Consider the following 15,543-nt stretch of genomic DNA (forward strand, 5'->3'; position numbering starts at 1 on the left):
TTTCTGCTAGTTGGAAATATAAAAGCCCTTTCCTTCTCTGCAATATGGGCTTTTTTTGGGGGGGGGGGGGAAGGGGGCAACTTCTTCCCATGGTGAAAATCCAAATACGTCTGTACTCTGAGACCTTCCATCTGGATGTTTCTGAGTAGATTTTGTTTTAACTGAGTATGAGGTTTGATCGCATTTAGGCTCAAACCCAAGTTCCCAGCTAGGGCCTGTGAGGCACATGCGTCTTTCTTGGAATGTGCCCTGATCACACAGGCCTCCTGGGCAGCCTCTGGTCCTTCCAACATCACTCTCCAGTCAGCACGGTGGTCTTGTGTTCGTTTGGGAGCACTGACACATGCTACTCTCTCTGCCTGTGAGATCATCCCAGTGGTCCTCTCTGACTAGCTCACTAAGGTCTCTGCTCACTGCCGCTCCTCCTCTGGTCCCCCATCCAGCACCTGCTCTATCAGCCCTGCTTTATGCTCTCACAGATGGATCCCTCCCTAAGAATGTACAGGGGTCTCTCGTATACACCCTGTGTGGACAAGGCTACTCCAGAACATGTACCCCGTGAGGATGAGGGTGACTCTAGAACATGCACTCAATGAGGGCAAAGGTTATTCTAGAACACACACCTCACAAGGAGAAGGGAAATCTAGAACATGCACTCTATAAGAAAAGTTACTCTAGAACATGTAGTCCATGAAAAAGGGGGCTACTCTAAAACCTGTACCCCCATGAAGACAAGGGCCACTCTAGAACACGTACCCTGTGAGGAGAAGGGCCACTCTAGAACACATACCCTGTGAGGACAACGGCTACTCTAGAATACATACCCTGTGAGGACAAGGACTACTCTAGAACATGTACCCTGTGAGGACAAGGGCCACTCTAGAACATGTACCCTGTGAGGACAAGGGTTATTCTAGAACACGTGCTCCCATGAGGATAAGATCTAAGTCTTGGCCCCAGGTTTAGAACCATATCTGAAATAAAGTACTCAGTAAATATTGCAACTAGATCATAGTATGAGGTAGAAATAAACTAATCAAGAGGCAGTTGTGAAGAAACTGGAGTGCACAGGGAGGGGATGAAAGCTGGAGGGTGCTACACAGGTTCTGCATGCGTTTTTACTGATTTTGTGTGCTTTGTTATATATGAACACACATATATGCTAACCTGCACTAACCTCCAAATCGCCATGTCTATGTAACTAAGATAAATCATGTTTAAAGACCTAAAGGGCAGTATAAAGCTAGCCCTCCCCCAAAACATAGGCTACTAATACAGTTAGAAATTACATGGAGCAAAACAGGAACCTCTGAGGTTAAATGTACAGTAACTGAAAGACCCAGGACCAATACAATAGCAGAAAAAAGATGCAGCGAAGGGCAAATGCCTCCATTGGCTGCGCCATCTTGGTCACTTGTGAGTAACGCTGCTGTGCACATTGCAGTAGGCTATTGTGCATGTGTGCTAGTCAGTTGTCTTGGGTTTCCGTACTTGTAGAAGACTTGCTAGGTCCTGTGGTAACTGTTGAATTTATGAAGAAGTGTCAAGCTGTTTTAGTCTAATTTACACCATTTCAGATTCGCACCAACACTGTCTGAGGATCCAACTTCTCTGTGCCTTTGCCAACATTTATTGTGGTTGATTTCCTGTTTGTGTGGTCTCAGGTGTGATCATGTACTTGGTTTTGATTTAGGTTTCCTTAACAACCACTGCTGTTGAATGCCTTTTCATGTTCATCTTCCTTTGAGAAACATATCCAAATCTATTATGTTTCTTAAATGAGCGATTGGTGTTTTTATTGTTGAGTTGCAATATTTCTTTAGTAATTACAGTAACTGTAAACAATTTGAACACTGACAGACTAGAACAGCTAGCTTGACAGTTCCTCAAAAATTAAGAGTTGCCACAGGATCTGGCAACTTCACTGCCATCAAGCCTGATGGTCTGAATTTGATATGTGGGATCCTCCTGCTGGAAGAAGAGAGTCTGTTCCCACAAGCTGTCCTTTGACCTCCACAAGCAAGCAGTAGCGCGCGCGCGCGCGCGCGCGCGCACACACACACACACACACACACAGTATTTTTTTAAGATGTAAAACAAAGAAATGGAAATATCCAAGTGACCATCAACTAAAGAAAAGGCAGCCAATGCTGCACAGGCACTTGATGAAAGGAGATGGTGGACGGCTTCTGCTGCAGTTATAGATGAATCTGGAAACAACAAATTAAGCAAGAGACACCAGGAACAAAAGCTGCAGGACTCCACTGATGTCAGTGTCCAGAGTGGGCACATCCGCGAGGCAGGAAGGAGACCCGTGATTGACAGGGGATAGACGGATGCAGGAGCATGAGAGAAGTAACTTACGTTGCCTGGGGATTTCTCTTTAGACTGTTTTGAAATTGGACAGCAAGGATTAAGTTGTATGTTTCCAAATGGTGAACTCTAGAGTATCTGAGTTCTACCTTAATAAGAAGTATTTTATTATAACTGAAAAATTATACAGATCTCACTTGATGAAAGTTGAAAAGAGTGACCTATACTGGGATTATGCATCCATGCTTTTTAATCAGTGGTTACATATTTAGTATCATCCCAAGGATGCCCACAAGGGTATGTGTATGTGTTTGTGTGTATAACTGTGTGTGTTTGTGGTGTGTGTGGATATATGTGTACTTGTGTATATATTTCTGGTGTACATGTATGTGTGTGTGTTTACCTAAAGAAGTAAAAAGGTGTGTTTGTGTGTATGGTATATATATGATGTGTGTGTGTGTTATGTGTGTGTGTGTGTGTGTGTGTGTAGTGTGCGTATCTGTATGTGTGCATGTGTGGTGTGTGTGCATAGATGTGTGTGGTATATGGGTGGTATATGTAGCATGCATGTGTGGTATGTGTTTATGTGGTATGTATGTATGCATGTGCTGTGTGTGTGTATAGTATGTGGTATATCTGTGGTGTCACATATGGTAGTATTTTGTGGTGTGCATATTTGTGGCATGTATGATATATGTGTAGTGTGTGGATGAAAGTGCAGCATGTGTATGTGTGGTTTATATGTATAAATGTGGGGTGTGTGTATGTATGCAGCATATTTGTGGTGTCTATGTATATGTATGGTGGTATATTTGTGCTACGTGTGTGTGTGTGTGTGTGTGTGTGTGTGTGTGTATGTGTACAGCATGTGTGCATGTACCTAAAAAGGTAGAAAGGCACATGTGCCTCATTTGTGAAGAAGGCTAGATACTGAAGACTGACCTTTATAAAAGGTGAAGATTTGTCTGGGTGTAAAATGGATAGCTAAGAATAACAGCAGCACTTCAGTGGCGGGATTTCCAGAAGGCTGTCTGCTGTCACAGTACTCAGACCGAGGAAGAGCTCCTCACAGCAATGAATGGAAAGCAGGGGAGGACAGGGCTCAAGTTCAGAGAGAGCCAAACGCATCCCGGCTAGTCAGCTGTGTTGGAAAACAATTTCTTGCCTAGCAATTAAGAACCTATTTCTTTCTGAAAGACACAGGACATTGGGTTAATAGATTTCTTTGGAAGAAAATCTGTTTTGGCGACTGAAACATTAGAAGAGGAGAACATCTGTTTCCAGCAAAGGCAGAACGCACAGAGGCCGCCAGTGCCACGCGCCGGGTGGGTCCGAGTGTTGCCTGTCCTATTTAAATTTTTAGTAAAAGGAAATCATTGCATTCTTGAAATTACAGCCCAGCTACAAATATTTAACACCAGGAGCCTTAACAGGAAGAGAACCGCTAGTGTAAAAAAGGCAGTAATTAACACACGTCAATCACTCTAGGTTTCTACTTGACATCTATATCAAAACCAAGTTTAAGGCAATCGATTCCAAAAAATCATTTTTAATGTAGTTCAAAGGGAAGAACTCACCATCCATGAATTCTGTACAAATTGAAATCCTGTTTTCTACAAAAAATGCCCCGTAAAATCCTATGATATATGACGAGTCACACTGCAACACAAATGAGACAAAAGTAGTTTAGCACCTGGAAGCGAACGCCGTACGCGCGCTTATAGATGAAAGCGACCGAGGAAAACACTACCTTATAAAGAATCTCCAGCTCAGACATGATCTGCTTCTGAAGCTCCAGTGTAATATCCAACAGAATAACCTGAAACCAGACACACAGCAGCATCAGCACACGGGTCTACCTTTAAGTTTCATAGCATGTGAAATACAAGACCTAAAGAAATATGGTGGTTTCTTTCTCCAGTGCCCCCATAACCCCCTGCACCAAAAACCTGTCTCAGATTCTAAGCCTCTGCACTGGAGGAGGCGGGTACAGAGATGATTGATGGGACCCTGGAAGGAGCCAGGTCTCAGAGGTCAGCATTAATGGCTTTAAAAGTCAGTTAAGTTATAACACTCAATTTATGTACCCTATTTCAGCCACACTGGCTATTTTCAGAAGATCATTAAAAGAGAAGAGCCCTGTGAGCCAGACACTCGCAGATAAGCAAAGGGGATGGTAAATAAAATAACATTTTAAAATGAGATTTTTCAGAAATAAAAGAAATGGGAGTTTAAAAACCCTGTCACCTTACTTCCTCCCATGTGGGTAATGTTTCTTTACAAATGCTCACAGACTTGAGAGCTAGAAAGGTCCTCCTGCCACCTGACTCCCACGCTAGCCAGGACCTCCTGATGTGTTGTGGTTTTCCTTAAGTATCCGCCACCAAGGTGGGTTTTTATAACACAGAAACGTCCAAGTGTATGCACTTCCTGTCCTGGCCTAGGACGCACTCTAGTTTAGTTCAAAGACTCTTCCCTTTCCTTAGGCAGGTGCCTGCTCTGCGGCTGAGACGTCACCCTTCTCAGTAATGCTGGTCAAGGGCACTATCAAAGAGTTAAAACCCCAGCTCAACCATTAAGCACTTCAGTGAAAACAAATTTTTAAAAAAATGTTGCTTAAAAAAAATTTTAAGACAGTAATAACATTAAGTAGGTGGAGAAGAATTTTTAAGAATTGTGGCAGAGTTTGATTCAAAACACTTCTAGGTAAAAACGTCAGTTCACCACTGCTGTAACAGCACATTCCACGCCTTACAGCACTGGCTTACTCTATATCACAAATGAAGACCATATGTATCATTACACTGAACAAAGCAAGCGTTAGGAATTATATAAACCACAAGGAAAGGAAATGTGTATTCTAATACGCATATTTTTAATGCTGGCATCCATTTAAGTAAGAAAGGAAGGCAGTGGGGTGGGTGGAGGGCACTGCACACAGCTAGCCAACACTTTGGAATTAATCCCAGTCTACTGAGACCTTTTCAAGAACCTCACTTGAGTTCCCATCACCTAGAGCAAGTGAGACTCCAGGTCAGCAGCTGACCCGCCCCCCACTCTTCCTACACAGCCCTTCCTAAGCACCTACACCACGCCTTAAGAGTGTTTCCTTTCTCCGCTCGGAGTCACCAAAAGGCTGCTTTGACCTTTTAGACCCAGCCTGAATGCCTTGCCACCTCAAAAACCTTCATGAGAATTCATGTTTGGCTTGACCCTGACTCATCTTTAATGCCTCCCTCAGGCATCTCCTAAAAACTGCCAGCGAGTAGAGCCCTATAGCTTCCAGCGCAAGGCGGGCCTGCACTCACGGGTCTGCACACACGGGTCTGCATACACGTTATTCCCGGCAGCCAGCACAAGGCCTCACAGCAGCACCCAGTCACTGAGATGGACCTTAATTAAAGTGCTCCTTACGAACAGTCTTCCAGATGTGCTGTTGGAACGGATCGTGTGATGTCTGCCACTACACCAACAACCAAAGACATGAAAGCCAAGACAAACCCAAGTGCCACACCGACCAAAACTGGATCGGGACAGCTGAAATCGTGGAGCTGACCCACCGGATCTCTCTTGGGACACGCTATAATCCAGAGAATGGAGAATCCATGACCCCAGAAAAACAGATCAGGTCATCCTGCAAGTCTGAGCGGGGAGGGCCACTCTGTGCTGCCACGGCACGTGCACGCTCTGCTTTTTGGGAGCCTGGCACTTGGTGAATGGTTACCTCCCTTCTCCTGCCAGTGAGCTTCCAAACTGCTAAAAATAAACCAGACCAATCCTTCCTCTGAAGGCAAGTGAGAAAAATCACAGTGGATATGGATTTTCCCTTTGAAGTTTGAGGATAGTGCGGACTGCCCAAGCGTAGCTTCTCAGGCAGAGCCAAGTGCTTCAGACTAAAGCAGAAGAGCTGGAAGCAGCTCCTGGAGAAAGGGTTCAGCTGGCCCGGGGTACCTGCCTGCCTGCCTTCCCGCCTTCCCACTGCTCTCCCTCCACTACACCTCCAAGACACACAAGGATGTGCTGTCAAGTTAAATACAAGCAGTCAAGTGACTGAATTATAATTTACTCTGTGCTCAATTTAAATTAGTGTGAGACTATTAAAATATACAGTATAAATACGGCAATTCATCACGAGCTGTCATGGATGACTTCATTTATTTGCTGGAGTGGCATGCGCTCCACTAAAGGCAAGGAAAACAAAATCACAGGTCAAATTAAGCCGCTATTCTGTTTTAATTCACTTATTTAATCTGTGGCGACATAATTGTCTTTTACAGTATGTACAACTCAGGAAGGAAATTTGGGAGGATTACAGCCAGGATACAAATGATTAATCAAATGGTCCATTTAAATGCTGCTTTAGAAGCTGCAGCAATCCAAAGCACTCTGGGAATGATAATCAACACACGCTACATACACAGCTAAGAAATCCCGTCAGATGGATTCTTTTCCCAATCAGAAAACAAACAATCCTGGGGAATCCGGTAAGTTCCCCAAGCATTACTATTGGGAAGATTTTATAGGAAGCATTAATGGTAGAAAAAGGTTCTGTTTGCTAGATGGCTAACAGTATTTGTGTTTGGTTTCTGCTCTACTTATTTGCAATGGTCTTGCTACATATACCAAACAAACAAAAGCTGGTTGGATGCATTTCAGCATGTATGCAGGTAATTATAGACAGTTTTTTCTAACATGTGGCTAGCATAATTTTCCAAATGCACTCTGTGGAGCAGAAAAATTTCTAAATTGCATGGTACAGAGAATTTTCTACTTTTCCTAAAATCATCTTCCTTTTAAAAATATCTACAAGGGTCTCTTGTCACATCTCAAGTCTGAGGAAGGAAACACTGCAATGTTCTGTTTGTCTTTAAAAAGTAGGACTTGGTTAGGAGTGCATAAAAACCGGAAATGCTATGAGCGTGGCTCCCAACCAGCTGGTCCCACAGACATTCACAGTGTGGTCCAGTTGACCACTGGCTTGGGAAGTGAAATCCCCCCATGGCTCTGTGAAGGCAGCAGAGCCCAGCAGGTGAATCTGCTCGGACAAGGACTGTGATTTGCTGCTCTGAACAGTCCTTCTGTGACACCGGGCAACTGGGGTCATTGAAAGGTTTAAGTGACATGCTTCAAACCACACAAAAGTCAGGAGAGGGTCAGGAAAAATCAAATGTACCTCTAACTCTTAACCTTCCATTTCACCCTTTAATATAACAAAGGGAGCTGAGAAACAGTCTGGGGCAAGTCATGGCCCACACAAAGGACACTAAGGGGACTTGGTATGTCGCTAAACCTGTTTTCAGAACATTACGTTAAAAGATGAATGAATGAATTAAACAACACCACCACTATATTCCATCAACAAATTACGTGTTAAGACGCTCGCTGTGTGTAGTGCTGGGCCATGTAGGCAAGGCAAGAGAACGGCACAACGCTGGCAGCCATGTGCAAGGTGGTGTATGCTCCCCTTAGGAATCACATGCAGAGAACTGCAGAAGGTGACCGGCAGACGCGACACATGTGGCCAAAGGGCAGGCCCTTGAAGGCTATTAAGGAGTCTAATAGTTGAAGACGTGGATGAAGGCATTCTAACTAGAGAGGCGCACATGAACTAACTTGTTGAAATGAGAAAACAAAACAAAAAACAACCCAGGTTCAGATGAGGTGACAAGTTCAAGTGAAAGAAAACAAAATGCACAGAGGCTAGGACATGAAAGAACATGCTACAGAAGCAGCATAGACTGCTAACGCACTGTGGGTCACAACTGCCGCCTCAGAGAGTTCAGTTTGTCTGGGCTGTGTGCTGGTTGATAGTGACTGCTAATACACTAGGCCCAGGGTCACCGAGGATGCAAGGCTTTGGGTGTGTCTGGGAGAGGGGTAACTGAGATGGGAAGACTCACCCTGAATGAGGGAACATCACTCCACAGGCTGGGGTCCTGGACCAATAGAGGTGACAAAAGGAACAGAGCACCTGCTTTCTTTCTTTCTTTCTTTCTTTCTTTCTTTCTTTCTTTCTTTCTTTCTTTTTAAAGGTATATTTATTTATTGTGTATACAGTGCTCTGCCTGCATGTACACCTGCAGGACAGAAGAGGGCATCGGACTGGATTGTAGATGGTTGTGAGGCACCATGTGGTTGCTGGGAATTGAACTCAGGACCTCTGGAAGAGCAGTCAGTGCTCTTAACCTCTGCACCATCTCTCCAGCCTGAGTAACTGCTTTCTCTCTCCTCCCTGCAGATGTAGAGTGGCCCGCTACTTCACACTCCATAATGGCTGTACCCTCCGACAGTGGAGCAAACAAGCCCGCCCTCCCTTTAACTGCTTTTGTCAGGCGTTTTGTCCCAGCGATGAGATGAGGAACCAGCATAGAAGTAGCATGGAGCCTTCTGAGAGGGGAACCGAATCTAGGGGTGTAGATCAGCATAAGCAGGGGTTTATATCCTGGCCTCTGGGCTTTCTAGGTGTAGGACCATGGGCAAGCTGTTTAACTGCACTGCCTCAGGTTCTGCATCTGCTAAGTGAGAAGCAGTAATGGCAGCAAAAGTATAAAACGAAGATAATATATGCAAAATACTTAGCAGCAAAAATCACCAGGAAGTCGCACCTTCTATTTACTGAGAGAACCACTCAGAAGCTGGCCAGCAGTCTCACAATAAGCAAAAGCAGGAATATGGATTATGCTGGTGACAAGAAAGGAAAGGAAGCAAAGCCAGGCAAACAAAATAACCCAGATTGCTGAGCATATGGTGCACGCCTTTAATGCCAGCACTAGTGAGGCAGAGGCAGGCAGATCCCTGGGAATTTGAGGCCAGCTCAGTCTACATAGAAAGTTACAGACGAGTCAGGGATACATGATGAGACCCTGTCTCAAAAAACAAGCTAACCAACACACACACACACACACACACACACACACACACACACACACACAGAGGAACTGGGCAGTAGCTTGAACAGCACCACACCTAAAGACTGGTAATAAAGAGCATGCTTAGGCTGCTCAGTCGCTGACTAACGAGAGTCCTCTGGTCAGGGAGGGAAAGCAGTTGGACTCACAGTCTCCTTAGGCTGAGAAGACAGAGCCTGGGGCAGAGGAGGCAAGACCGCCAGGGTCACCGGCAGAGCACCAGAGTGAGCGCGACAGAGGGCAGAGTCTACAGCAGGGTGATGAGCTCTACCTGGAAGCAGGGAGTTACCCAGGCCAGGAGGAAAGAACCAGAGCAAGTGATCCTCACCCTGCAGCGCGTGCTCCCTCAGCCAAGGTGGGATCAGGAGTCCCGCTTCGGCAGAATGGGAAACACGGGCTGATGGTTGGGGTTGGCACTTTAAACAAAGTTCCAAAGTAAGTCCTTAAAATATCGGATTGTTAGCCAGGCATGGTGGCGCACGCCTGTAATCCCAGCACTCAGGGAGGCAGAGGCAGGTGGATCACTGTGAGTTCAAGGCCAGCCTAGTCTAAAAGCGAGTCCAGGACAGCCAAGGCTACACAGAAAAACTCTACCTCAAAAACCAAACCAAACTAAAACCAAATCAGATTGTTTCAAAATCACTAACATTTCAGAACAAACTTTAAGAGTATTTATAGGAACGCAAAACTATCTAGCTACCTATGCTACATTATCATTGTTCCATAAGAAAAGAAATATGACCCAAAATGAGGAGAAAAGGAGCCCACTGGAAGTGGTCCAGAAATAGGTGCATGACAGCTACGGGGTCTGTCCACTAGTCAGCTTACACCTCCACATCACTGGAGGAAAAGAGGACAGGAACCAGGAGGTAGGAGCTGATGCAGAGGCTATAGGGGAGTGATGCTTACTGCCATGCACCCCATGGCTTGCTTAGGACCAGCAGCCCAGAGATGGCCCCGCCCACAATGGGCTGGGCCCTCCCCCATCAATCACTAATTAAGAAAATATACTACAGTCTTGCCTACAACCCACTTTTATGGAGCCATTTTATTAATTGAGGGTTCCTCCTCTCAGATGACTTAAGCGTGTGCCAAGTTGACATAAAATTATCCAGCACAACTGTCACAATTATTCCATATGCTCTAAAAGGTTAAAAAAAAAAAAAAAAAGGTCAGGCACATTAAATACCAACATGGAAAATATTCCTAAAGCAAAAAGGCCTACCTACACTTTTAGGGATAAAAAGAACATTGGAAATGAAAATCCACATTGGGCAGGAGGGAGAGCACATAAAACAACAAAGAGGAAGAGGTAGTGAAGATGTGGAAACAGAAACTCTTCCAAACCACAACAGGGGAAAGACCACGTGAAGTGAGGCCACCAGGCAGGCCACGCCCCCAGCGTGGGAGCTCGAGCTGAGGAAAGGGTAAAGCGTTCCAAATTTGATGAAAGCTAAGATCCCACGTACTCAGGAATTTCAACAAACCTCAAGTGTACTGAATATGAAAGATCATGCCAGCCAAGCCCAGCATAACAACATACTGTAAACAGTATCCATCACCTGTAGCAAGAACTCTGAGATGCCAGGGCAGATGCACAGAGCAACAACGAACACAGGACAACTAGCATCTGGCTAGAAATAAAAAGCCAACACTGAGACCAAATCTTTAAAACTCCAAAGATGAGCCCAGGCAGTCTTGACCCCTGCAGCCAGTGCTGACCACGGGCAGCTTCGGCAGCTGTACCCAAGCCCCAGCTAAATGCTTCCCTGGCTAAGGGTTGCCTGAGCATGGCATCTCTTCACAGCAGTAAGACACTGACTAGCATGGCTCCTACTGTGAGGCTCTTATGTGATAGACTAAAGGTGGACACTACAAACTGTAGACAACCACTGAACACAGTGGAGGGAGAAAGGGAACACCACCAGGACAAACAGAAAACTGCACAGAACAGGAGATATAAATCCAGTCACACTATGTCATAGAAAATGTAAATGGCCCCAACCCCTAAACAAAAAGCAGAGACCAGACTGGATTATAAAGTAAGACCCAACCATATTCTATGAGAAACTCATCTCCAATATAGAGACACTGTAGACATAAGGTTATTGTTTAGTTTAAATTCTGATTTCCTGTCTGAATGTTGTATAGCTCCCAATTGTTCCCCTGTTATGTCACTAAAGCAGCTTACAGCCAATTGATGAACAGAGGTGGACTTCCTGCTGCCCAGGGGGGGCAGGGGAGGAGTTAGGGATTTGAGCCTCTGGTAGAGGTCCAAGGAAGATCAGGAGGAAGGAACTGGAGCCGAGGAAAGCCACAAAGTCTAAGTGTCACTGGGATGTTTGCTGGGATGAAGACAGGACAGCACAGAGGGAGGGATAAGAACAGACTTAAACTGCTCAGATTGTGCTGTGAAGTGTTGTATTATAAGTCTCAATTAGCCAGGCAGTGGTGGCACACTAGCTGGCAGGTGGAAGCAGAGGTTGTGTCCGTATAGGCAGGTCTGGCCATGTGCCAACAAACAGCCTACTGTTGAAAAGTGTGGTTGTGTGCCCGTGACTTACGCTGAGAGGGGAAAGGAAATCAGTGAACACCAAGACTTCTATGACACAGAGCTGAGGAGATGGCTCAGTAGGTAAGAGGACCTGTTGCACAAATCCCCAGCGTCGACATAAAATATCACGCTTGGCGCATGCTTCTTTAAGTCCAACACTGGGAGGAGGAGAAAGGAGGATGAGCCTGGCTCCAGGCGCAGTAAGAGACTCTGTTTCTCAAGGGAATAAGGTAGAGAGTGATACAACAGGGCACTCAATATCCTCCTCTGATTTCCATGTGTGCACAGGCCACATGGACCACATACACACTCACACAGTCACACACACATACACACACATTTGCATAAAATATATCCAATGCTTACCTTTACAGCTAAAATCTTCCCACTTGGGACATGATATGCTCTATAGGAAAAAAAGAAAGAAAAGAAACTTGGTATCATTGGGCAACCTACAGAGAGGCTAAGGACATACTATCAACACAAACAGTTTTGCACCAGTAGGGGATACACCTGGTACCTTCAAGGCAAATGGCCCACACTAGCAGTGTGGATTTCAATGAGGATAAGTGGTTTACGGAGTGATATGTATCTTAAAATACTGCTCAAAAACCACACTGTTACTATTACCTTCCTCTTAAAGACAGACCTCTGAAGCATGAGGATGTTAAGCAGTTTCCCAGTGCCCCAGCACCCAGTGGCAGAACGAGACCTTAAATTAGATCAGTTTTTCTGGCCCTAGATCCCTAGCTAGGTGTGTCACTGTATGTGAGTCTATAGCTGTGTATAGCATCAAAATGAAGGGCTTTGCTTTTATTTAAAGTTATATAGAAAGAGAAATCATATCACTGTATTTCATCAAAACAGTTACCAATCACAGGATGAGTTCTGACTATGGCTCATAATATAATTTTACATAAGAAATACAGCTATGAGGCTTTAGCATGTGGCTTATCTTTTCCTTAGATAGAGAAGTAAGCTCAGTGTAGTGTTTGAATGAGAATGCCTCCCCTTCCCCATAGGTTCATATGTTTCAATATTTCCAGTTGGTGAAGCTATTTGGGAAGGGTTAGGAGGTGTGGCCTTGTTGGAAGAGGTGTCACTGGGGGCAGGCTCTGAGGATTCCCAGCGTCTCTCTTGCTTTGCTATCAACATGCAGACCGAGATGTAAGCGCTCAGACGCTCTTGCCACCATACCTTTGCTCCACCACCATGGACTGGAATCCTCTAAGATCACAGGCCTGAGTTAAACACTTTCTTTTTAAAGGCTGCCTTGGTCATGGTGTTTTATCACAGCAATAGAAAAATAATTAAGACACTCAGCTACACTGAAATAGCATAACCTAGATTAAGCAATATTAACAGGACTGGGGTTGTAGCTCAGTGGTAAAGTACTTACTTGGCCAGTGTATGCAAAGCACAGGGTTACATTCCCAGCACAAGAAAAAGAGAAGGAAGGAAGGAAGGAAGGAAGGGAGGGAGGGAGGGAGGGAGGGAGGGAGGGCGGGCGGGCGGGCAAGCATTCATTTATTTACAAAAAGTTAGAGATTAAGGTTTGCAGAAATAAAATCATTTTGTATTGCTGGGCATGGTGACAGACACCTTTAATCCCAGTACTCAGGGAGGAAGATCTCTGTGAGTTCGAGGCCAGCCTGGTCTACAAAGCAAGTTCAGGCTAGCAAAGGCTACACAGAGGAATCTTGTCTTGAGGAAAAAAAAAATGATTTTCTATCAAGACCTAAAGTATATAAATGAAAATGGGCCTTTTATATAAACACCATGTGAACTTCATATTGTGACCATTATTGGGACACCAACTATTTAATGTAAACAAGTTAAGACAAACTACAGAACACAAGCACTCATTGAAACTGCAAATCCATAAAAGCACCAAGAAAACTGAAATGGGAAAAACTGCAACTGCTCTGTGGAAGACTTCACGCGTTCCCTCACACGGCTAGTGGCTGAGATGAGTGGGCAGCAACAGCGAGAGTGGGGTCAGCCCCTCACAAAGTCCTCCTTCTTGCTGCCTAGTCTCAAAAGATACTCACCAGGATCCCAAATTGCTCAGCTCCTAGAACAAAACTATCAGCTACTATTAGCAAAACAAATATAATTTCTGTTGCTTGAGTAAAAATACTTTTGTTTACTTGATGCGCCAAGCCTTTTATCATTAACTCACTTTACATCCTGATCGTAGCCCCTACTTCCCTTCCTCCCAGTCCTGCCCTGCCTCCCTCTTCCCCTGACTCTTTCTCCTCTATTCCTCTGAAAAGGGGCGACCTGCCTCCACCAACCTACCCAAGTGAATCAAGTTGCATCAGGACTCAGTGCATCCTCTTCCCCTGTGACCTGGCAAGGCATCCCAGCCAGGGGGAGTGATTAAAAAGCAGGTAACAGTGTCGGAGATGGCCCTTGCTCCCCTTACTAGAAAACTAAGCTGCCCATCAGCTACATCTGTGAAGGGGAGCCTAGGTCCAGTCCATGCATGGTCCCACCAAGTTTTTTAAAACAGCTTTATTGAGTTATAATTTATATGCTAAATTTTGCTTGTTTAAAAGGTATAAGTCAATTTTTTTAGTAAATTTTTAGAGTTGAACAATCACTGACAAGTGTGTGTGTGTGTGTGTGTGTGTGTGTACTGATATTGGATATAAGGTCTCACTATGTAGCTCTGGTTGGCCCAAAACTCAGTATGTAGACCAGGCTGGCCTCAAACCCCCAGAGATGCACTTGCTTCTGTCTCCTGAGTGTTGGGATTAAAGGTTTGTGCTACCACATCTAGCACCAAAAAATCCTTTGAAATGAACTGACTTATAGAAATAGTTTAGTTATGAGGCTGCAGCTCAAACTAGGAAAGTAGATACACACACACACACACACACACACACACACACACACACACACACACACACACACACACTTCCACATATATGGCTGTAAGAATTCATTCTGGTTTTCTAGTGGAGTGGACAAATGTAAAGCCAACTGTGGAAGGCCAGTCAGCTCTTAGTCCATTAATTAGTTACACAAGGCTTCAATAACAGTGTCTTTAAAGTATAGGTAAAATTATGAAAACTAGGTGTTAATTTTTTGCTTTACCAAATAATTATTTTACCTGTGAAAGTGTCTTAAAAATTGGGGGCTGGAGAGATAGCTTGTTGCTCTTGCAAAAAAAAAAATATCATAATTTGGGTCCCAGTACCCACATCTGGCATCCCAGAATCATCTGTAACTCCAGCTGCAAACCCAGTGCCTTCTTCTGCCCTCCAAGTGCATCCACATGTGTGCACGTGCGTGATCTCTCTCTCGCTCTGTCTGTCTCTGTCTCTCTCTCTCCCCCTTTCTCTCTCTCTCTCTCCCTCTATCCCTCCCTCTCTCTTAAAAAATAAATAAAGACTTTCAGGTTTTGTATAAAAGGGTACAAAATGTAATATATAGAACACATATATTATACTGGTTTTTATGAGAAATTATCATTTACCATCTACGTAAATGTCATCAGACTTTCATAAATGCAAAGCTATATTTCAAGTCATAGTTTGATTTGTGACATATTCAAACGTATGCAGCATATTGGTACAGGAAGTCTTATACTAAGTTTCCCAGTTGCTGCAGAAGTTGTTGGACTATGCTCCTTTAAAACATATGTAAAGGATTTAGATGCTCTTTCCATGTAAATATAAGTAACTCAACATATAGGATTAAATAAAAACACCATTTCTACTGATATACGATAGATGCCTCTAACTGCAACTTTTAAAACAC

The 15,543-nt window shown here is 44.4% G+C and overlaps 1 protein-coding gene across 8 annotated transcripts in view; it reads right to left on the reverse strand.

Annotated features, from left to right (window-relative positions):
* MAP2K5 (mitogen-activated protein kinase kinase 5) overlaps window positions 1–15,543 on the reverse strand; it is a 223,792-nt gene that overhangs the window by 133,250 nt on the left and 74,999 nt on the right. For all 8 annotated transcript variants that reach the window (XM_084781427.1, XM_084781426.1, XM_084781425.1 and 5 more), the window contains 3 exons: window positions 12,142–12,181; window positions 4,064–4,132; window positions 3,891–3,972 (listed from right to left, as the gene is read on the reverse strand). In XM_084781427.1, the coding sequence (XP_084637553.1) occupies window positions 3,891–3,972; window positions 4,064–4,132; window positions 12,142–12,181 (191 nt within the window). The remainder of the gene's footprint in view (window positions 1–3,890; window positions 3,973–4,063; window positions 4,133–12,141; window positions 12,182–15,543) is intronic.

Source organism: Acomys minous (genome assembly GCF_964271855.1).
Source record: "Acomys minous genome assembly, chromosome: 5".
Taxonomy (NCBI): Eukaryota; Metazoa; Chordata; class Mammalia; order Rodentia; family Muridae; genus Acomys; species Acomys minous.